This window comes from Peromyscus maniculatus, chromosome 8, assembly GCF_049852395.1.
Source record: "Peromyscus maniculatus bairdii isolate BWxNUB_F1_BW_parent chromosome 8, HU_Pman_BW_mat_3.1, whole genome shotgun sequence".
Taxonomy (NCBI): Eukaryota; Metazoa; Chordata; class Mammalia; order Rodentia; family Cricetidae; genus Peromyscus; species Peromyscus maniculatus.
In genome coordinates, this window is record NC_134859.1 from 36,477,045 (window position 1) to 36,501,067 (window position 24,023).

The 24,023-nt window shown below is 47.9% G+C and overlaps 1 protein-coding gene across 1 annotated transcript; it reads left to right on the forward strand.

Moving 5' to 3' along the window:
• The first annotated feature begins 5,072 nt into the window (after window positions 1-5,072).
• C8H5orf15 (chromosome 8 C5orf15 homolog) lies at window positions 5,073-16,414 on the forward strand. The gene is made up of 3 exons (XM_006991321.4): window positions 5,073-5,277; window positions 12,065-12,579; window positions 14,640-16,414. Exons 1-3 carry the CDS (start codon window positions 5,142-5,144, stop codon window positions 14,769-14,771), a joined length of 783 nt encoding a protein of 260 aa, XP_006991383.1. The 5' UTR covers window positions 5,073-5,141; the 3' UTR covers window positions 14,772-16,414.
• Window positions 16,415-24,023: the final 7,609 nt, after the last annotated feature.

The following is a 24,023-nucleotide window of genomic DNA, read 5'->3' on the forward strand; positions in this document are numbered from 1 at the left end:
GGGTGTGGTGACGTATCCCTGCACCTTGGAGACTGAGGCAAAAAGATACATAGCGAGACTGTTAGATCTGAGGATTGTGAGGAGAAAAGGCCAAATTCATGATCTGTCTTCCAAGTGCTGGGATTAAAGGCATGCACCACCATTGCCCAGTGGCAGCTCTTTCTTAAAAGTGAACGTTTAGAATCTGTCCAGAGACTTTGATCTGAACAAGGTGGTTTCTGGGTCCATGTAGTCAAGGGCCAAGCATAGTATTAAATGTTGTGAAGTGTAGAGAAGGCCCCCTGAGTATGATGGTGATTTAATTTCCCAGTTACTTATTGAATGTCTGCCTACAGTATGCAGTGTGTTGGATGGAATATCACTGCAAAATGTCTAGAGTTCATAATATCTCATTAATTAAAAGAATTTAGATGGGGTTACATGGCTCAGCAGTTAGAACCCTGGCTGTTCTTGCAGAGAACCTGGGGTTGGTTCCCAGCACCCACATGGTGGCTCACAACTGTCTGTAACTCCAGTTCCAAGGGATCTGATGCCATCTTCTAGTCTGTTAAGTCTCAACTCCTGGGACTTATCAAAGTGGACCTGGCTAGGTTCTCCCAGCATCCTGAAGTCCTCAGTTCTTACCTGTTACAGGAGCTGGGCTGCCCTTCCCCCACAGGCCCCTCCCTATATAATCCAGCCATTTTGGCCACCTGCTCCCTCTTAGTTTACCTAACCTCTTAGGTTACCTTTGCCCTCCTGGCTGCTGCACCTGGTCACCCTCTCTCCCTTCCCTTCCCCTCCCCCTCTGGTCACATGGCCAGGTCAGTCTGCTTGTGTACACTCAGGACTCTCCCAGATGTCTCTGCCTCTGGCTATGCTCTTCCTTTTAGCTACAATAAACTTTCTCCTCCACCATGCCTAGGAGCAGTCATGTCCCTTCCTTTTTATCTTTTTTTTCCCATTCAGTCTCTGATGACTCTGTACTCACATGCATAAATCCTGTAAGACAAGACACATACACATACTTAAAAATAAATCGGAAGCCGGGGCGGTGGTGGCACACGCCTTTTATCCCAGCACTCAGGAGTCAGAGGCAGGACAGCCAGGGCTACACAGTAAAATTCATGAAGAAACCTAAGCCAAACCAAACCAACAACAAAAAATGAATCCAGCTGATCTGTCACTGAGGACAAAAGCACACGGTAGATTAGAGAGGACGACGGGGCATCACAGAAATCGATCAATTGAAAACTATTTCCAAACAGGCAGAAGGTAGGATTGAGCTTATTCTCTGAACACTGGTATTTTCTGGACCAGCAGAAAGCAAAGCTTGGGAGACTTGGAAGGACAGTACCTTTGCATGCTAACCTGGATGGTTTGGGCACCATTCCATGTACATGGGCTTGCGGCACAGTCTGAATCAAGATGAATGACTTCTTAGTTTTCTTAACACAGAGTCTGTGTTTTTGAGCTGTCCTGGGGCCAAATACATCTGATTTGGGAGAACACAGGCCCTCCTCTACCCTGGAGAGGCAGCTCAGCTCTCCGGGGAGGAAATCGAAGAGGCGGCTGTGAAACTGGGTACAATAAATGGCAGCTCTAAGCTACACTGATTTCCCTGGAAATGAGTGAAATGGAACACGTAGGAATTGGAACCTATAGCTGTTTACTTAGGAAACAGTCCATGATATACCCACAGACACAAACTCTGTACCAGGGCCCTAGGCAAACTTTCTGAATTTACATTTTCATATACTGAGGGTTTTGTTTTCCAAAATGTAAAAAATGACAGGAGTCTACTTTTGGAAACCCTGAGGCTGTTCTCAATGGCAGCGGTTTCATTCTGACTTCTGGGCAGCTTTCTTGCTTTTCTTTCCTCACACAATCGCCCTGTTAAATAATATCCATTCTTACAGTGCCCCTCACAAGAAAGCAAGTCCCGAAAAAGCTGGCTCAAATTTGCTTTGTTTATTTATTGATGCACCCTTGAGTATGGGCAAGTGTTAAATACCCGATGAAACACTAAAGGATAAACCAGAGTAAATGGCTCATGCCCTTAATTCCAGCATCTGGGAGGTGGAGGTGCAGGAGTTCAAGGTCATCCTTGGGTATAAAGGGATTTCTAGGCCAGCCTGGTCTACATGAGATCTTGTTTCAAAAAGCAAAAACTAAAGGGTGCTGGAGAAATTATTCAGCAGTTAAGAGCACTTGTTGCTCTTGCAGAGGACCAGAGTGCGGTTCTTAGCATCCACATGGGGTGGCTCACAACCATGGCTCACTTCAGCTCTAACTCCAACTCCAGGGGTTCTGACACCCTCTTCTGGCGTCTGAAGGCACCTGCACTTACACATCATTTTAATATTCATTTTTGCTTGGCGTGGTGGCACATGCCTTTAACACATTGCATATTGCATAGAAATTTCTAAGATACACCAAGGACGGCATGCTTTTGGGCAGACTGCACATTATTTAAGTCATCATAATTATAGATTATAATGCATTTTAGGTGTTATTTTCAATAATTATGACATTTTTATTTATAAAAACAATTAAACAATTAAAGTGCCTAGTATTTTTATTTAACTTATGGTACTGCGTAAGACATTTTCCTCTATGAAGAGGGACCAAACAAATTTACTAGGAAGAGAATATCGCCTTTTCTGGAAAATATTATGTTACCTTTCTTCATTCTTGATATTTTCATTTTCAGATTTGGAGGTAAACCCCTACTCTCCCTAATAGGCCCAGACTCTAGTTTTGTTCTGTAGCAGCAATTCAGCAGTAGATGTAGCATTATAATTAATTATCCTTTAATTAATATCGTGCCGTATGCCAAGATAGGGTCCAAGGACTGAAAGGAAAGAACAGTTTCCGGCGAGTTCTTTGCTCAGCAGTGCATATCTCCATATTGCAGATAGAGCTGCTGCTAATCTCGCACACCATCTGAACAAATAAGCTGTATTTTCTTGTTTTTGCTGGGTTGTACATGTGAAATTTTAAATGTCCTCCATGGAATCATTCACTCATCCAAAGACAACTGTTGCTTTGGTTTGTGTATTGTTTGAAATTTATGCAGGAAATAATCCAGCACAGGGTAGATCTTGAAAAGTCTCCCTGAACAACTGGCCATTTGGCGTTATCATTGAAATGCCAGAATGTCCATATTTGCTCAAATCTGTGGCAACTCAATGTGGAAATATAGGGGTATATATCAAAGGATCTGTTGACCAATAGTCTCTCAAGCTATCTTTTCTTGTTTGGCCCATCAGAATAATCAGGCTGAGGAATTTCTTGATGTCCTTCTGTGTAGCCGGAGACCACTTCAGTGTTCTAGATGGCGTTTTGCATTTCATTTCGTTTTGACTGTGATCGTTGGGCAGCTCTTTGCACATCTCAAACAATTCATCACCAAAAAAAGAGATTGGTCACCGAGGGTACAGAGTCACACTGAGACGGAAATGTAGTGACCCCAGCATGACCTTCAAACATTTGTAGGTGTGCCAACTTCAGATCAACAGTTATCAGGAGCTTTGTCCGTGTGGGAATCTCTCGAAAGCATTGCCACCACCGGTCGTGGTGGCGCACTGGTGGCGAATGCCGGTAGGGTCTGCTGAAGGAGGTGGAGGCAGGAGGATCATGAGTTTGAGGCCAGCCTGGGCAAGAAAGAAAAAGAAAAAAAGAAAGCACTTCTTTACATGGTGGGAGAATTCCCACAGCTACAGCGGGTTTGACTCTGGAGTGTTAGCACCCAGCTTTGATCTGCCTTTTGTGATTGCTTCCCCCTGTCTATGCACCTTCTGTTTGAAGTCTTATCTGAGAATTTTCCTAGGGGATCAAAGCCTATGCAAACTGAGTTTAAGAACAACCCAGAGCACTGTGGTATTCTTTCCTGAGAATTTGCATTTGGCATTGTCCCTGGGGGTGGGGCTCAGATAAAAAGTTTGGGTATAGAAATTGACTAGCTAAAGATGTGAACTGTATAGCTTAAAGGGCCCTTTACTCAGCGACCAGCAGACCAGTCCATAGAGATGAATCCCTCCTGCAGCTGGGAAAGGCTAAAAAAATCATCCCGGAGGTGCCTCTGCACTTCTTTCCATGGACCCGCGTGAACCTCCATCCACTCCCAATATACAGTACTTAAAGATCTAAATAATTTCACTGTCAGTAGCATTGTCTCCATAATCCTCAAAACAGTCATCCACATCTTCGATCTTACTAGGAATATCTGATAAATTATCATTAAACATTTCTGGAAATGCATCAGTTTCGCTGGCTTTCCTCCTTTTTCTGAGAAAGCGCATTTCTAAAAGCGCCAGGAACTTGAAGATGGAAGACTATTCAAATGACCAAAGTACAGTGTAACTGCAGTGCTTTATGGGTTCATGCAATTATATAGTTTTTCATACAATAACCTGCATGGTTTCCACCAATGAGGTTGCTTCATTTGATGTGTACAAGACTGTGTTGACATCTAAGGTTCATAACAGATGGCGCATGAAAAAAATGAGAAAACCTGTGACACAGAGAAACCCTGTCTTGAAAAAGCAAACAAACAAAATAAGATTTATTTTTAGTTTAGGAATGGTTGCCTACATTTATTTATGTTCACCCTAGAGCGTAGTACCTGCCGAGGCCAAAAGAGGGGGTCAGATCCCTTGGAGCTGGAGTTAGAGGCAGTTGTGAGCTGCCTAACCTGGGTGCTGAGAATCCAGTTCTCTGCAAGAGTAGCAAGTGCTCTCAACAGCTGAACCATCTCTCCAGCCCCATACATATAATCGTTAAAAAACTTATTTAAGTGTCTAGGTGTTTTGTCTGTGTGTCTCTGCACCAGTTGCACGCCGTCACGTGGGTGCTGGGGACAGAACCCAGGTCCCCTGGAGGATCAGCTAGTTCTCTTAACAGATGAGCCACCTCTCCAGGTCCTAAAATAAATCTTGAGGACGACGAAGACGACAACAGATGAAAATAACCCCGCTCCCATTCACCTTTCTCAGCTCCCCTCTGCAATTCCGAGTTAACTTTCCCGGCTCCCTCCAGTTTCGGGGATGCGGCGTCATCACGTCGAGACGTAGCGGCTTCGGGGGCGCGCGCCTTCCGACGCGTACCTGACGTCACCACGCAGACCCTAGCAACAGCGCAGGCTCGGGGCCGAGTCCGTTATGGCCGCCGCCGCCCTGGGCAGAATGAGCGGGGCTGCGCGAGAGAAGCTGCTCCCCGGGCCGGGTGCCCGGGGCCTCGGCGTGCTGGCGCGGTCGCTGGTGCTGGCGTTGCTGCTCGCGCCGGTCTTGTGCTTTGGTAATGGACTCGGGGTGGCGGCGAGGGACGGGGCCGGGCTCGACCGGGACCGAGCGCCGCCGACTCACGGCGGTCCCCACCGGCCGAGTTCCCGGGGCCGGAGCTGGGCCCCGGCGTCGGAAGCGCTCCCCGTGCGATCTCCCAGGCCTGAGAAGTGGGATCGTGAGATTCCGGGGCCCGAGTGGGTGGGCGGGGACGTGAGGTGGCCGTGGCGTGGACGGAGTCTCGAAGAATACGCTCGGGGGAAGGGCGCTCCGGGTGGGGTGGGGGTAGGGGGTCCCTAGAATGCCTGAGAGTGGGGAGTTCGGAGGTCTTTCTTGCCGATTGGATGGGAGACAGGCTGGAGTGATGGCCGGGCTTGGGGAGAGTGATGTCTAGAGAGAGGCTTGAGGTTGCGGGGGACAAGCAAGGCTAGGCAAGTTTTTGTTTTGTGTTTTGTTTTGCCCTGGAAAAGCTGAGGTCAGATATAAAGATAGGGACAGTGACCCAGGGTCCGGACTAAACTGATTATTTCAGAGTGGAAGAAGGGGGAGCTGTTTGGAAGTTTCATCTCTGAGGTCCGGGAAGTTCTGGTGCTTTTGGTACAGAGGCGGAGTCCAGGGGCTCTGGACTGCTGAGGGTCTTGGGAGGTGGAGCGGCGTTTAGGAACAAAGGCGAGTCTTTGTCAGTTAGTGGTACCCCTCCTTGCGCTGAGAACACCTTCATTCTAATGGAGCGGTAGTATTTGAGACAGAATTTCCTTTCTTGCAAATGTTACAACATAAATCAGCATAGTAAAGCCTTTATTGGAAATGAAATCTGTAAACTATGGCAGAGATTTAGTGGGAAAAACCTAGTTAAGAACTTGATTAAAACATCACCTTGTTGAGTAATCATATTTTTCAATCCTTCCAAGGTGCAACCATTCTCTCCACAAATCTTTATTTTTTTGTTTTTATTTTTTGGATGAAAAATAGCCGGATAATTTTTTTCTTTGCCAAGGGCAACTGCCCGGCCAATCACTTTATTACAGGGCTAGATTGCATACACTGTTTCCTCAGCAACACTGAAGACAGGCAACTGACTGCCCTCCCTGGAGGGTTTTGGAGTCTGTGGGGGAAAGACTGGCGTTTCCTGGACTCTTTTATCTTTGGTAGGATGTAATGAGGATTTCCCAGGTGGATGCAGACATAGTTGTCTTGATTATTTAATCATCTCAAGCAACAGTCTCCAGCTTTAGGAGTAACGTGACCCCTCTGGCCTCTGTGGGTACTGCACCTAAGTTTGTGACACACACACACACACACACACACACACACACACACACACACACACACACACACACACACACACACACACACACCCTCTACCTGTTACCTTTAAACTTAGAGGCAGTACCGATTTGGAAAGGGTCCGGAAGGAACATTTAGCAGTCTCAGTGATACCTGTGTTTCTAAAGCTCAGACATGAAGTCTGTTAAGTGGGAGCTGTCTGACTTAAGTTGTTCTGATTTCTCTTTCCATTTGTCTGGATCAACTCATCTTTGCATCAGATGTTTCAGATAAAGCCTTACCTTATTTTCCTGTGCTATACTTGTATGTTTCTTCCACATTTTTATTTCTTGACTTACTTGGTGCCTAGGTATAGGCATTCTTCAATGAGGAGGGATTTTGCCTGGCTGGGATTGAGGGAAGGGCCTTTGAAGAGGCACAGTGGGTGTAGAGATGCTCTTTAGGGTGCAGTGTGCATTGTCATGAAATTAGGTCGGACGAGAGTACAATTAATGTTCATTCACTGAATGCTGTGACCTTTGAGGTAGATAGTATGGGGAGCAGTTAGGGAGATTAGGAAGTGGTCAAAGGGAAGATAGATTTCTTTTTTAAGATCTATTCATTTATTATGTATACAGTGTTCTGTTTGCATGTATCCCTGCAGGCCAGAAGAGGGAGCCAAATCTCATTACAGATGGTTGTGAGCCACCATATGGGTGCTGGGAATCGAACTCAGGACCTCTGGAAGAACAGCTAGTGTTCTTAACCTCTGAGCCATCTCTCCAGCCCTATAATTCTCTTTTATTTCCCCCTAGAGCTGAGGACCAAACCCAGGGCCTTGCGCTTGCTAGGCAAGCACTCTACCACTGAGCTAAATCCCCAACCCCGTTTTTTTTTTTTTTTTTTTTAAAGATTGTTTCTTTACACTTACTTACTTTGTGCGTGTGCGTGCGTGCGTGCGTGCGTGCGTGCGTGCGTGTGTGTGTGTGTGTGTGTGTGTGTGTGTGTGTAGGACAGGGAGTCAGTTCTTGCTTTCCGCCCTGTGGGTTCCAAAGTCCAAACTGTCTGCTTGCTGAGCCACTTCTCTGCCCTCAAATCGGATCTTGTAGACAGTTACTAAGGCTTTTTCAAGAAAGGGGAGCCTGAAGGTTTTTTTAAAAAATTGTGTGCCTGTGTCAGTCTCTCTGCTTTCCTGTCTGCCTGCCTGTCTGTGTCTGTGGGTATGTGGTGGTGAGTGCCAATGGAGGCCAGAGCATTGTTGAGTTGCAGATGGTTGTGAGCCTCCCAGTATGGGTGTTGGGAACAGAAATCTGGTCCTCTGGAAAGCAGTGTGTCATCTTAAATTCTGAGCCATCTCTCCAGCCTGCTAAAGGACGTGTCGTCCCCCCCCCCCCCCCCCCCCCCCCCCCCCCCCCCCCGCCCAAGACAGGGTTTCTCTGTGTAGTTTTGATGCCTGTCCTGGAACTCGCTCTGTAGCCCAGGCTGGCCTCGAACTCACAGAGATCCACCTGCCTCTGCCTCCCAAGTGCTGGGATTAAAGGCGTGCGTTCGGCTGCTAAAGGAAGTTTTAAGTAGAGGAATGACCTCAAGTAAGTTTCTACAGGATGACAGGCTGCTGTGTGGAATGTGGACAGCAGGGTTGGGGGGGAAGCAGGCAAAACATTTGCAAAGCTTAGAGGATGGTGGCTTGGACTAGGCATTGGCATTGAAGGGAAAGCCTTCGAATCTTATGCTTGCTGTAGGAATGGGCGTTGATTTATTTGTGTGTGTGTGTGTGTGTGTGTGTGTGTGTGTGTGTGGGTGTGTGTGTGGGTGTGTGGGTGGTGGGGGGGGGGTTGGTGTGCTGTAGTGCAAATGGAGGTCAGAGGGAACTTAGGCTCCCCTTTCTGTTTCCACCATGACTTTTGTTCTAGTTGGGTTGTTTATGTCCTTCACTTTTGAATTTTGAGAGTTTTTATTTTAGGAACACATACTTTGTTGGATATGGGACTTGCAAATAGTTGTCTTTTTGTCTTGCAGGGCTCTTCTCAGAGCAAAAATTTTGTCTTTTGAAGAATAGCTGTTACCAGTTTTTTCCCTTTTATATGTTTACTTTTTGGGTAAAATTTAAGAACTCTTTTTCCCAGCTCCATATTTCAAAGATTTTTCTCCTTTGTCTTTTTCTAGTTTTATCCTTTAATATTTTATATTTTACATGACTTATGTTTAGTTCATTTTTGTGTAAGATGTGAAAACTAGGTTCATCTGGCTTGGTAGTGTGTGGACTCCACTGATGGACTGTAAACATCACGTCCGCCTTGCAGCCTGGAATAAACAGCCACTTCCCCACATCCTCTTCCTCAGGTCTGTCTGGGTGGGGGTTGAACGCAGGGCCTTGCCTCACACAGCCAAGTCCATTCTTACTTTCTGTTGCTGGCGTAGAGAAGCTGAGAAGACTCGGAAGGAGGCAGGGCTTACTGCCCGTTATTTCAGGGGTTCCGTCTGTGGCTGCCTGGTGCATCGTTGTTGCCCTCCCTTCGCTGAGGTGGGCATCACAGAGGAGGAGTGTGTGGCAAAGGAGGCGGCTTACCTGTGGGGTGGAGTGAGCAGAGTTCTGGTGGTTTGTGGAAGTTCTCTTCTGATGATCGTTTTTTCTGAGAGAAGTCAGGCAGTGAGGTCACCAGTGCTTTGAGAAGAAAGGGGGTGGGTACCAGAGAAGGTGTTGGAAATTTGAGGATGCTTCAGGAAGTAGGGAGGAAACGGACAGTATAGCCACACGGGATTTCGGATGAAAGGAAAACAGTTTGTCTGTTTCCAGCTGTGGAAATAGAGGGTTTGATGTAGCCCTTGCAGATGAGTGAGACAGTGTGTGAGCGGGAAGGCAACTGGACACGGGTACAAGAGGGATTAGAGTTCTTGGCTGCAGCATTGAACATTGATAAAGAGAAGAGAATTCTTCAGCAAGATTTGGTAGAGGCCACCGGGGGCTGACAAAGTGAGGATGGGTGTGAGTCTTAATGGATTGAGAAGACCAGCAAATGAGTCCGAAAGCTAGGCGAGCATTCCAGGAAGCAGCATGCTGCAGATGGGTGCAGGGGGCGAGGGGGGGGGGAGGGGGAAGAAGGGATAAGGGTGGAGGTTGGGCTGACTCAGCAGAAGAGAGGTCATGGATTTTGAAATTCAGATAGGAGCTCTTCTCTGAGTGAGAACCCTGCAGTTAGGAGCGAAAGTCTTAGAATGTGGGGGCCTTCTAGGAGTTGGTGATAGGGGAGATGTGTGCCCCCAAGCCAGACACTTCTGGAGAAGAATGGGAAAATAGTGTGTGGTGGAGGTCTGCACCCCTCTCTGGTCTGTGCAGGGGTGTGGGAGAGAAACCAGCTGTGGAGCGGAACCAGCTGTGGAGAGAAACCAGCTGTGGAGCGGAACCAGCTGTGGAGCGAAGGGCTGCAGAGCCAGCGTGTTTAGAAGGGAATCAGGTTTCCGGTTCATCAACAGAGAAGCTTGAGGAGAGATCTGGAGGGCCCATTGGAGGGTTTCTGTCCTGCCCCTCCCGGCTCAGGTCCTTTAGAGACTCTCCAAAAAGTTTCACAGAGGAAGACTGATTGGTTTGGTTTGGAGACAGGGTCTCATAGCCCAGGGTGCCCTCTAGCTGGTAGACTAAGGGGGTGGCCTTGAACTTTGGAGCCTCCGCCTCCACTGCCCCTTTGCCCGCATCGTACGTGTGTGTTGCTATTCCTGGGCTCTAATTTACTATCTTTTAATATTTATTTATTTTTCTGGTGCTAGGGATCAAACTTAGTGCCCCATATACTAGGCTACATCCTAATTCTACTATCTTTTTAAGCGATTTTTTTTTTGGGGGGGGGGGTTAGGACATATTTTTCTAGGAGTCTTCTGTCCTCTTAAGACGCTGCTCCCTTCTCTATGTACAAAGTAGATGTCAGCTGTGCTGCTGAAATGAGACAGTATTTATACGGACAGTTGTTTTCTGTCCATGGGCGTGTTCGTGAAGGCCTGTGGCTTGTTTATATAGACTGAAGGTTTAGATCACACATAACAGGGTGTGCCTGTTTGAAGAGCGATAGGTGGCCCCCGAGTTCTTCAGGAGAGGCTACATTTGGGTACAGATTGGAGCACTGTTCAGCTTCTTCAACAGCTTTCCTCTAGACTGTACTTCAGTGGGCCTTTGTACTGTGTGGAGTTACTTCTGTGAAAGTCCTAGCTGCACCTCAGCAGACCTTCCTGAGGAAGTAGAGGCCCAGGCTGGGAGGTTGTGCAAGCATTTGGCTTCATTTCCATTCGGAGACTGCCTTCCCAGTCTTTAAAACAGGCCGTTGTCACTTAGCTTGCAAGTTCGAGTTTCTGGTTCCTGTCCCTTAGAATTTTGGTGTTTTGTAATTTTTTATTTTCGAAGAGTCTACAGCTTGTTTGTAGCTTCCTGTACTGGTTATACGCTTGAAACAAGAATTTTTAGAGGAAGAGCCTGGGCTCTGGCAGCCCCAGTGAGCTAGGCTCTGCCACCTCTCCCCAATGTGCAAATTAGAGTCAAGGAATGGTGAAGAGCAGGGAATTAATGCGGCCACACTGAGGAGAGAGAGAGACTGGGAAAGGGGTTCAGTGACCCCTAAGTCCTGTTTTTAGGATCCTGACATGAACTTTGAAGGTTATGCGAGGCGCAGGGAGGGGCAGATTGTGAGTAACTGAGCATCTTGGGCAGGGGATAGTCTGGGATCCTCGTCTCTGCTTTGGCTCTGCAGGGTGGTCGGAAGTTCCTATTGCTTGAGGGATTGTGGTGGGTCTTGGGGGATGATACACTTCTGTTTCAGGATGCGTCGTTTCCCTGGTGGGTCCCTGCTTTGTCCTTGGAGGGGCTGCTCTTCGTAGATCAGGGGCCTGCAGGGTTAGAGCAGCGGCTTATTTCTCTGCTTGCAACCTTGAAGGGGGATGCCAGGCTCACAGACACGTCCCTGAGTGCTTGCCCTACCAACCTGCAGAGGGAAGCAGGACACAGAAAAGGGAAGGCTTTTAACCAGAGCTCTAGTCGAGGGGTCAGTGTTTTTTAGCAAAGGCAGTTTCTAAGTACTTGTTCTATAGTGTACTTAGTTCCAGATTTTGTGTGTGTGGCAATTGATTTTTGTGACCCACTTGACCCAGGATTAGCCTCCTCCCTTTCTGCTATGGGGATGAGGTGGAGCCTGGACAAGGCTGACTGGAGTCCAGTCTTTGGTAAAGGGAAACAGTAGGGCTGGGCTGGGGTCCTGCTGACTTCGCCTGACCTGAAATCAGATGCTTACTTGCTCTTTGGGTAGCAGGCTGTGCCGCCGCCGCAGTGGGTCCCTTACTGGTTCAAGGTGTTACTGAGCAAAGCGATTGTTATCTGAGATTAATTGCCCAAGAAGAAATGTAATTGAATGCTGGTCATTGAGACTTACCAGATCTTAAGGGAAAGCGGCAGGAATTTGTTATACTCAGGAGAAATGCTTACTGAAAAATTGATAAATACTGTTTTCTCTTGGTGAAGAAAAGGTTGGCAATGTCGGGGTGCTTTTGTTTTTCAGATACTCCAGAGGACACTCCACACGACCCCACTGTTTCTCCTCCAGCTGTGCTGACAGCTGGAAACAACACCGAACCTTCTATTTCCCAGATCAGCACCACTGTTCCTCCCCCAGCCAGCACAGAGAAAAATGGAGGCACCTCTGTGGCACCCACCCCCTCTGCTTCCCCTTCTGTGTCCCAGGACGAGGCTGATAACAATGAAGATCCCAGCATGGAGGAGGAGGATCTTCTGGCCCTCAACAGTTCCCCGTCCACAGTCAAAGACACTCTGGACAATAGTGACTACGGAGAGCCTGACTATGACTGGACCACCAACCCCCGGGACGAGGAGCCTGATGATAATCTAAACCTCGAGCTGAGCAAAGCCGACAGGCGCTTCCAGCTGTTCGAGGACTCGGTGAAGGTGGTGAAACTCCCGCCCCCAAACCGAGAGGACAGCCATTTCTTCTTTCACCTCCTCATCTTTGCTTTCTGTGCAGCTGTTGTGTACGTTGCGTATCACAACAAAAGGAAGGTGAGTTGTAAGGCGTCAGGTCTCAGGCATACCCGAGTAGAGTCTTTCAGTCAGGCTGGAAGCGGTGATAAACTGTTACCGTTCCTAAGAAAGTTAGGAGCCTGGTACACTAGACAAATTAGGAATAATGCTACATGTGCTTCTAGGAAATGGCTTGATTTTTTTTCCCCCCATAATGAATGAAACCAAAGTCTAGCAAGTTATTTATTTTTCAGACAGGATCTTACTATATAGCCCTGGCTGTCAGGAACTCACTATGTAGATCAGGCTGGCTTTGAACTCGTGGAGATCCACCTGTCTCTGTCCACTAAGTGCTGGAGTCAAAGGCGTGTGCCATTATACCTGTCTTGCATTTGCAAGAATATTAACTTAATACTCCCTTTAATTTATTATGTATTGACTTGGAGATTTTACAGTACCATTATTTTCTGGATGTACAAGGATTGGGCTGGGGTTGTGGCTCCACTCATAGAGTACTTTCTAGCATATATGATGTCCTGGGCTCATACCCAGCACCACATAAACTTGCACATGGTAACACACTTCTGTAACTCCAGGGGAATTCAGGGGGTCTGAGATTCAAGGTTATTCATTGTCATCTTTGATTGAATATTGAGGGTCAGGATAGCTTGGGATATATATTTAAGACCCTGCCTCAAAAAAGAAAAAAGAAAAAGGGAGGAGGGACAGAAGGTCTTTATGTATAGCTGGTGTGGTGATACATGCTTGTAGTCTAGGCATCTGGATACTTGGGAGGTAGAGACAGGTGGATCACTAGTCTTCAAGGCTAAACTAGACTGTATGAAACCGTGTCTCAAAAGTAAACATCTGGGGATTGGAGAGATGGCTCAGTGATTAAGAGCACTGGCTGCTTTTGCAGAGGACTGGGTTTCAAGTGCCCAACGCAGCACCCACAAGGTAGTTCATAACCTATAACTCCAGCTCCAAGGGATCTGGCAATAAGTAAGTAAGTGAGATAAATAAATAAATGGATCTGGCTGTAAACAAACTCCCAGAACAATACATTTAATGTAGAGAATTCAGAAATCTAAAGACTTTAGGGGGAAAAAATTTAAGCTGCTACTCAGAGCATTCAAGTAAATTTTAGTGTATTTCCGGTCCACAAATATACACGCATGATGTAATTTCTTTTTTCTTTCTTGAGACAGGGTTTCTCTGTGTAGTCCTGGCTGTCCTGGAACTCACTCTGTAGACCAGGCTGGACTTGAACTCACAGATCCGCCTGCCTCTGCCTCCCGAGTGCTGGGATTAAAGGTGTGCCACTGCCTGGCTTGTGTATGTTTTCAGAGCTGTTTATTGGATAACCAGTTGGTATGTTCTTTACAGCTCTTAACATCTCTTAGTTGCCTATATTTCTTTGTGTAGAGCTGAGGTTTCATGAGCTTTCTGCCGTCCACTTTGGCACCATAACATATTATTTAAAAATATGGTTTAATATTTGCATAATTGATTGTGCTCTGTTCCTATTGGACAGTTAGATGATTCCAAGTTTTGGTTCAGAGGTAGCACCATGATGACTATTTCTGTTAGAATTGCTTTCCTGGGTTAAAGGAGTAACCTAATAACCTAGGCATAAGCTAACGGGGCGGTGGGGCTGGGATGGGGTGTCACTTAATGTTACTAAGTCGTCGAGCCTTTCAGAATCTAAAGGAACTCAAGCCCAGCTTCCTCAATGTGTGGTGCTCTTGGGAGCTTGGTTCTTGTGACTCCAGCTGTCTGTCTTCCTCTTCCTAATTTTCTTACCTGAGAAATGACAAAATGGACCAGTTGATTTCAGAATGTCTTCCAGCTCTGAGTGTCGGTGACCCAGTGACAGAAAGCAGCAGACAGACCACTGGAGTCCCCCTTGTTAACTGACCTGAGCTGAGTGTGCTAATACTGTGGGGCAAGTAGACTCCTGGTCTCCGCCCCCACCCACTGTCCTTTATTACTGTGATAAGCTTCTGTGTCCCCAAGCCTAAACAAGATCCTGCACTCTACATAAATGTTACCAGATACGTTTTCTCTTCGGTGTGTCTAATTGCTTTGTTTTATTTCAGATTTTCCTCCTAGTTCAAAGCAGGAAGTGGCGTGATGGCCTGTGTTCCAAAACAGTGGAGTACCATCGTCTGGACCAGAATGTGAATGAGGCCATGCCTTCCCTGAAGATCACCAATGATTATATTTTCTAAAGCACTGTGACTGGGGTTTGCTTCTTCTGTCATTTTATTTGCTTGACTTTTATATGATGTCATGCAGAATTCTGCCACAGGCAAGTGGTACTTAACTAAGAGGGGGCACTCTCTCTGGCCTTGGTGCTTTGGGAACTAAATGTCACAAATAAGGAGTATCTAATTTTTTAATCTGTTCTTTAGAGCTAGATGCAATCAGGTCTGGGAACTGTGAGTTGAACGTTACTGTATATTTTTGTGTAGGTGTTATTATTTCCCTTCATCGTGCCTCGGCAGCAGTGGCCTCCTCTTTGAAAGACCCCAGACAGAGCTGCAGTCTCCCAGGGCCAGCACTGCTCCTTTCCTCATGCGCTGCCATCCAAATGCCGGTTTCCTCTTTCCTTGATTCTGTTGCTAATTTTTGAGATAGGGTCTCACTAAATAGCCTAGGCTGGCCTTGAACAGTTGGTCCTCTTGCTTTGGACTCTCAAGTGCTGGTACTACAGGGGTGGCCGCCCACCCACTTGCAGATAGCATATTTTCAAACACATTTCTTTGCGTGTGTGGTACCAAACTTCAATGTACAAGGATATTGTGATTATAATGCTTTGCTTTAAAGTAACACGTTTTCCTCTCTCTCAAAACTGCATTGAAAGATGGATGGTAGGGGGGCTCAGTCAGTGAGGGCGCTTGCTGCCAAGCCTGAGAGCCTGAGTTCAGTCCCCAGGACCTGAGTGGCAGAGGGGAAGAGCGGATTCTTGCAGGTTGTCTTCTGACCTCCACATGTGTGCCACGGCGTTTGTGCACCTACACACACGCTTATACACACATAGTAAATAAATGTAATTATTTAAAAAAATGCTTTGGATGTTTTTAGGCACTTAAAACAGTGTAAGATAATGTGGCTGCTGCTTTACCAATCACACATTAAACTTGTTTAGAAATTCTTGCAAAATAGACTGCAATTCCCAGTGAACACAGCTGAAATGTTAGCTAATATCAGTTTTGGGTTTGGATTACTGAATGAAGTTTAGGGTGGAACTTGGTAGAATATTTAACCCATAAACAATGGTTGCTTTTAGTCAGCACTTGATTTTAGCAAGTTCCAAGGGTTCAGGTGATGAGCAGAATTTAAAAACTTAGATCAGAGTTTTTCAGTTTGTTTCTTGCTGCACAGTAAATTGAAGAGACTTTAGAGGCCATTATCACTTAAATGATGCTGTGTCTCAATCCTGCAGTTAAAGTGATAATCTGAATGAAGTTTACACACAGATCTGTGCAATAGTGACATTCAGACTCCTGCCACGTTTTATTATGTTGCCCTGCCCCCAGCAACTGGAATTATTTACTGTATTTCACGTTAGCCTGTTTTTTAGAGTTGATCAGGATGTAAATGTGTGATTTGAACCATGGTTGACTACCAAGCTTCGTTACAACTCTCCCAAAAGCGCAGCCTTTGCTGTGTGCTCAGTAAAGCCCAGGTGAGCCAGCAGCCACTGAGTGGCAGGGCTGTCCTCCCTTCAGGGACAGTCGACTGTCCGAAGGATGCGCAGCTTCGTCACATAGACCTGGACTGTTTTACCGCAGTAGTTTTTTTCATATCTGAAATTGTATTATTTAATATTTTGAATAAGATTTTAAGAAATAAATGGTAAAGATATCAATCTGTGCTTTCATCAGTGTGTTTATTACAGGGCTGACCTGGTGGTTGCAGGAGGCCTGTGCTGAGAACAAGTGTGCCCCAGCCAGTTGGGAGGTCTGCTCAGCCAAGGAGCTCTGCCTCCAGGATGCCACTTAGATTCTGAACTCTTCCTTAGGTTTGTCACTGGCTGCTCACGTCTGCTAACACTAGCAAACTAGGATGGCAGAGAAAGGCTCACAGGTGACCGCTTCCCAGGCCTGGGCTCCCTGCTGCCCTGTGAGGCTGTCCAGACCAGGAGAGTCAGCCCTGGTGGTGTTGTTCGCTGCCGAGGGTGCCGCCTTCAGTAGCTTCTGCCTTCAGGAGTACCAGGTCATGCGCAGGCTGGAAATGCTGCTGGGGTCTGACAGGCCCCTGAGCTGCTGGGTGAGGGACCCGTGATCCACATTTGACCCTCAGCACTCATGGAGCCAACTGGATGTGATCTGCTTGCTTCCAGACTGGCCACCTGGAACCTCTGCCCAGGGTTGGCACGACATGGCTCCTCTCTGTGTTCGCTGAAAAGGCATGTGTTAAAACTTGTCAGCATTTGTGTCTGTGGGCAGGCCTGTCTTGGTCTGTCTGTCTGTCTTTCAGTTTTTGAGACAGGGTCTTGTCATGTGTCACCATGCCTGGCTTGGCTGGGGTTCCTTTGGGGTGAGGGTTCTCATGTGAATTGTCCCTCAGACTGAGCTTGAACAGGAAGTGGTTGTTGCTTCTCCCTCCCCTAGCCTGGCAGTTCCCACACTCCTTTAAGCTTTAAGATGAAGTGTCTAAGGAATTAGAAGCAAGGCAGCCCCTGGCTCCTCCCAGGATTATGTAGTTGGCATCTCTGCCCCAGCTGCTCGCACCCAGGACACACCCACCTTCAGGGTAGGTGGGAACCAGCCTGCAGAGTGACAGCTGTCACACTCCTATGGGAAGATAAAGCACACACTGATGGTGAGGTCTCGGGGTATTTGGATATGTGTGTGTATGTGCGTGCATGCGTGCGTCTGTTGAGGCTGCACCTCTCAGCCTGGTTTGATGCTACAGCAGCTTGTACCCACTCTCCAATCCCCATGAAGCAGTTGAGATTTGTGTAGCCTGACTGGGCAGAGTCCCTGCCAGATCCACAGTATAGCAGTCTTTAACTCATTGGGATCTATTCGCTTGTGTCTTAACTTTCACTTAGGAGGGGGCGTTGTCCAGACAGGTTGGAATTGGAGTGGGGGCCTTCGACATGCCTCTGTGCTGGTAACCTGCTGTCTGTGTGCTGAGGTCTGATTGGGGGCAAGCAGAGTTTCTACCTGCAGAGCCTATGCCTAGTGCTCCTCCAGCCCTTTAAGAGGCCGGGCACGTTTGCTACCTGCTCACGAATGGCCTCTGTTGCCCTGATACTTCTGTAGTGAAACCTAGTAGAGAACTCCAGACACGTTATGTTCTGGTAGTTGACATCCTGACACCCTTCTCACGGGGCTTTTTGTGCCACTTCCTGGTGCATAGCACTGACACCCGAGACTCCCCAGATGGGTAGCACCCTTGGGTGGGAGCTCCAGTGTGCCTTGGAGTCACAGGCCTGTATTGGATTCCCCCACCGGATCTGGCCTCCAGGCTGAGTCTCTCATTTGCAGTCGTAGGGAGAAGTCAGTACATTCATGTCTGTTTCTTGGGAGGAAGAGAGGTATCTCAAGGGCTGGCTTAAATGTCCCATCCTTGTGGGAGCCAAGATAATCCTGGTCCACACTGTTCCACCTTTCCTGGAGCTGAGGTAGTCCTGCTCCATGCTCCTCTTAGCTCATCTGCTGGGAATTCAGACTGAAGAAGGCACGGAGGGAAAGGAGTGTGGGTTGAAGCCAGTGCTGGGCGACCTTGAGCTGAGTTCTGTCTCTCAGCCTGTACTTAGTGAGATAGGTAATTGATTAGTTCATAGAGTTGTTGGGAAAAGTAAATGGGTTCATTGTTCCAAAAAGACATTGTAGGTGGAGAAATGACTTACCATGTCATTAGCCATAGAAGGGACACACAAGCCTTGGACCCACCAGAGAGGGAATTCTCTAGCAAACTGTACAGGAGTGGTCTGTAGTCCTGGAGCTACCTCCCAGGTACACAGCTGGTCAGGGTTAGGTGTGTGCTGTGCCGAGCCTTCCAGGTATGTGTGGCCTTGCTAGGTGGTAGGTGGTGGCTTTTCTAGAGCTTTCCAATCTCATTCTTTTTTTTTTTTTTTTGGTTTTTCGAGACAGGGTTTCTCTGTGTAGCTTTGTGCCTTTCCTGGAACTCACTTGGTAGCCCAGGCTGGCCTCGAACTCACAGAGATCCGCCTGGCTCTGCCTCCCGAGTGCTGGGATTAAAGGCGTGCGCCACCACTGCCCGGCTTCCAATCTCATTCTTGTCCATCCTTGTCCTGAAACAAGGCCAGGGGTCAGTGGGATGGGGAAGGAGAGATGGAGAGAGAGAAAGGAAAGGATGGAGAGGAGAAAAGGAGGGATGGAGAGAGAGGGAGGGATGGAGACAGATGAGGGGGAGAGAGAAACTGTAGGCCCCTCCCCCTGGGGAGTGAGGACTGAGCAAGACTCAGGCTATAAGGTCGCCCTCAGGTTGCACATTCTCCCATTACCTGGGAAGACTTATTTGCCTGTAGTTCATTATTTAGGGTTGAGGCCCCGTAAGATTTTTCCATTCCATGTCAGTGTGTCTATCGGCGCGATCTTTTTCTGGTATTTAGGCAGTCATGTTGGTGAGGCTTGACAGGTATCGCTTCTCTGACATTTCTAGGAGATGCGGCCACACAGCAAACTTCCTGCTCTGGCCCTTACAACCTTTCTGCTCTGACTTAGGGTTTCTGTTGCTGTGAAGAGACACCATGACCGCACCAGCTCTTATAAAGGGAAACATTTAATTGGGGCTGGCTTACAGGTTCAGAGGTTTAGTCCATTACTGTCATGGCGGGCAGCATTGCAGAACACAGGCAGAGATGGTGCTGGAGAAGGAGCCCAGGGTTCTACATCTGGATCTGCAGGCAGCAGGCAGAGAGAGAAAGCCACCGGGTCTGGCTTTGAGCTTCTGAAACCTCAAAGCTCATCGTCCCCAATGACAGCATTCCTCCAAGAATGCCGCCCCTGTGAGCCTATGGGAGACATTTTCATTCAGACCACCACGTGCACCTTTTCCACAATCATCCTGGAGCCTTAGGAACAGGAGTTGTGTTGTAGATGCTTCAGGTTTATTCAGCCCCAGGGAATCTGATGCCCTCACTGGGCACCACAGGGTCACATGTTCTCTGCATTTTGATCAAGTGTGGGTTTTCTATAATGGTCCCCATCTGCTGCTGGATGTTCTTTAATGAGGGGTGAGACCTCTGCTTATCTGTGGGTATAAGGAGAAATGCTTAGAATGTAGTTAGGCTATGCTGTTTAAGAAGTGCATTTTCTTTTTTTTTTTTTCTTTTTTTTTTTTTTGGTTTTTCGAGACAGGGTTTCTCTGTGTAGCTTTGCGCCTTTCCTGGAGCTCACTTGGTAGCCCAGGCTGGCCTCGAACTCACAGAGATCCTCCTGCCTCCGCCTCCCGAGTGCTGGGATTAAAGGCGTGCGCCACCAACGCCCGGCGAAGTGCATTTTCTTAACTGCTGATCCATCTCCCAGCCCCGTTTACTGCTCTCCTGTTTAGTTCCTCCATCCATTAATGAAGTGGCCTATGGAAGTTTCCAATTATCATTACAGCTCTGTCTAGTTTTTGTCTCATACGTCCTGGGGCTCTGTTGTTTTGCAAATGTTTATAGTTGCTATGTCTTTATTTTTAATGTTTGAGACACTTTCATTTTTGGATAGAATAACTTCAAATAAGTGAAGAAAATGGCTTTAAGAAAGGATGCAAGGCAGGCTGGAGAGATGGCTCAGTAGTTAAGAGCACTGACTGCTCTTCCAAAGGCCCTGGGTTCAATCCCCACTGTCCACGGGGCTGCTGACAAGAGTCTGTAACTCCAGATCCAGGGGATCAGATGCTGCCCCCCTCTGGACCCCACCAGCACCGCACACATATGGTGTACCCACATGCTGACCACAAAACACCCATCCACATAAAACAAAAACCATCGTTTTGTGAAAGAAGGAAGGACACGCTCTGCTGGAAACATCTGAGAACATCCAACCTGCCGAATATGGGGAAAATGCGTATTAAAGCTAGGAAGGGGGCTGGCGAGGGGGCTCAGCAGGTAAAAGGGGGTGCTGCCAAGTCTGACAAGCTGAGTGTGACCCCCCAGACCTGCAGGGTGGAAGAAGTGACTCTCTAAAGTTATCCTCTGGCCCACACATACCTACCATGGCATTCGCCTTCCTGCACACAATAACTACAACAGAGGGAAGCTACAGTGGGACGGACAGAGTGTTTACAGCGGGTGGAGAGACGTCTGCTGGTCAGAGTACCTGCTGCTTTTGCAGAGGACCCACATGGCTGCTCACAGCTGTCAGTAACTTCAGCTCCAGGGAATCTGATGCCCTCATCTGAACTCTGCGGGCACCTGCCCACGCACAGACACACTTAGTTAAAAATAGTACCCATAGGCTTGTTTGTTTAGTTTTTTTCAAGATGGAGTTTCTCTGTGTAACCTTGCTCAGGCTGTCCTGGAACTTGCTTCGTAGACCAGGCTGGTCTGAACTCAGAGATCTGCCTGCCTCTGCCTTCTGAGTGCTGAGTTCTTAGTCCAGTGTGGGACGCTTTTTGGTCATTATTTCTTCAAATATTCCTTTTTCTCCTGTTTGCCTCTACTTCAGGGGCTTCCATAATGCCACATGGGTCCTGTAGACTGTTCATTTTCTATTTTTTTAAATGATTTATTGTGTATGTACATGTGCATGCTATGTGTGTGTGTGGATGTATGTGCTGCAGACACATGTGGAGGTCAGAGACAATTCTGTGAAGGCTGTCTTCTTCCACTTCTGTGTGTGTTTCAGGGATCAGACACAGGTCTCCAGGCTTGTGTGGAAAGTACCTTTACCTGTGAGCCGTTTCACTGGCCGTTATTTTATAATTGTTTATGGTAGAAGGGCCATACTCCATCATAGTTAGAGCTTTCTCTTTCCTCCCCTCCCCCATCCCTCCTCTTCCCCCCTTACCTCCCCTTCATCTCCCTTCCCTTCCTTCTATTGAGGCAAGTACCCTACGCTGGCCCCTATGTAATCAAAGATGGCTTTGAACTTCGGATACTCCTGTTTCTACTTCTGTCTTCCAAGCACTGGCATTACAGACACATGCCACCAGACCTGGTTTATGCGGTGCTGGGGGTCAAACCCAAGGCTTTGTGCATAGAAGGTGAGCACTCTACCAACGGAACCATATCCCCAGCTTCCCCCAACCCCCTTTTGCTGATTATTCTTGATGAAATGAACCATGTGTCGGTAGAGGTGCTGGGACAGGCATGAGCAGAGCTAGCCTCCTTTCCTGGCTTCTTGCCTCAGTCGGGTACCCATGAGCACCAATGCAATGCCTTGGTAGGCTGGAGAATGCGTGTACGATCTCTTGCAGTCATACTCCAAGTGAAGGCAGTTCTCCCACGTGACCTTTGGTGGCAAGATTATTTGGGATCTCAGAAGTCATTGGCCTTATTGTTGTCCACAAGGAAGTCTGCCTGTCTCTCATTCAGTTTCCAATTCTGCCTGTTTGCATCAAGGAAGCTGAGCTGAGCTGGTGCTCGGCTGAGGGTGGATGGAGACACAGTCTTTTCTAAGGCCTGCTGGGATGCTTTACTGCTGAATGTCTTTAACCCATAAGTCAGACTCTTGGCTTTGGGCCTGCAGGCAGAAAACCACATCTCAGCAATGTTCCAGAAGAAGGGGCCTGCAAGGGATGTCTGCGCTCACTAGGAAGGTGGCTTGGCCAAGGCAAACACCAGCATAGAGCCTGGCACCAAGACACACTGTACCTACAGAGTAATGAGAGCGTGGCGTCTCCTTTAGCTCCAGGAACCCATAGGCGGCCCATTCATGCTGCAGGCGCTTAATGATCATGCATCCGGAGCCAGGCCTTGAGCTGAGCTGCAGACAGATACAGGGCAAGGGCAAGGGTCATCAAACCTCAGCCCTTAAACTGCTCACTGGTCAAGTCTTAGCACCAAAGAAAACCGAGAAAAAGTCTTCGAGTGAACTCCTTTTCTTTCAAGAATGCAATATATGGACCAAGTTGATATTTTGGAAAGGCACCGCTGCCTTGAAGGCGGTCCCGGTTAGCCTCACCTGTTCTCCCTGACTCAGAATAGTCTCTGTAAGAGCTTGGGCTGAGCTGCGTTTCCACAGCTGAGGAGATGAACAAGCTTGGAGTGCTGGAGACTCCGGTTTCCTCCTCCCCTTCCAGCCGTCTGAGATGGTGGAGGTGGAGCCTGCGTTAGCACTGGGTGTGATCCTGTAGATCACACTGCTGTGGCACTAGGTGTGATCCTGTAGATCACACTGCTGTGGCACTGGGTGTGATCCTGTAGATCACACTGCTGTGGCACTGGGTGTGATCCTGTAGATCACACTGCTGTGGCACTGGGTGTGATCCTGTAGATCACACTGCTGTGGCATTGGGTGTGATCCTGTAGATCACACTGCTGTGGCACTGGGTGTGATCCTGTAGATCACACTGCTGTGGCACTGGGTGTGATCCTTTAGATCACACTGCTGTGGCATTGGGTGTGATCCTGTAGATCACACTGCTGTGGCACTGGGTATGATCCTGTAGATCACACTGCTGTGGCACTGGGTATGATCCTGTAGATCACACTGCTGTGGCATTGGGTGTGATCCTGTAGATCACACTGCTGTAGCACTGGGTGTCATCCTGTAGATCACACTGCTGTGGCATTGGGTGTGATCCTTTTGATTATACTGCTGTAGTATTGGCCTCAAACTCACAGAGAGCCACCTTCCTCTGCCTCCCCAGTGCTGGGATTAAAGGCGTGTGCCACTACTTCCTGGCTGTAAGATTTATTTTTAATTATTTTTAATTGTGTGTGTGTGTGTGTGTGTGTGTGTGTGTGTGTGTGTGTGTGTGCGCATGTGTGTGTGTGTGCGCGTGCGCACATATCAGTACAGGTGCTTACAGAATCCAGAAGAGTGCGTTGGATCCCCTGGTGTCCCATGTGAGCCACCTGGCATGGACACTGGGAACTGAACTCAAGTCCTCTGCAGGAGCAGTATATGCTCCTAGCCACTGAGCCATCTAGCACCCCACCCCCACCCCCGTGGGTAGGTTTCTAAGAAGTAGAAAGGGGTAGTTCTCTTTCCTGTGTCCTGAGCCCCCTCACACTGGGGCAGGAATTGGCATGGATCCTGTGGTTCTTGTGCCTGGATTTTTCCTGAAAATTCAGTTTCTAATGAAGGGAGGTCTGAAAGGCCCGATGCCTCAGGCTTTAGGAAGGTGTTGGGTGTGCAGAAACACATGCTTGGCTTCCTCTAGCGTTGTGTAGTTATACCCCTGACTTCCTTCATTGGCCATGGTCTTTGGCTTCGGTATAAAAAAAAGAAAAGAAGGCAGGGCTGTGGTTTGAGAAGTTGCTTTGGCCACGTTGGAGAAACAAGCCAGGTTGGGGTTCAGTGTGGAAGGCATCTTGGTCATTCCTTGCCCCGCTGCCCACCCTTGCT

Excerpts from the sequence above, each read along its gene's own strand:
- C8H5orf15 (XM_006991321.4), top strand. The coding sequence starts at position 5,142 with ATGGCCGCCGCCGCCCTGGGCAGAATGAGCGGGGCTGCGCGAGAGAAG. Across the intron at positions 5,278-12,064 it reads CGCGCCGGTCTTGTGCTTTG|ATACTCCAGAGGACACTCCA; the intron begins GTAATGGACTCG and ends TTTGTTTTTCAG. Across the intron at positions 12,580-14,639 it reads CGTATCACAACAAAAGGAAG|ATTTTCCTCCTAGTTCAAAG; the intron begins GTGAGTTGTAAG and ends GTTTTATTTCAG.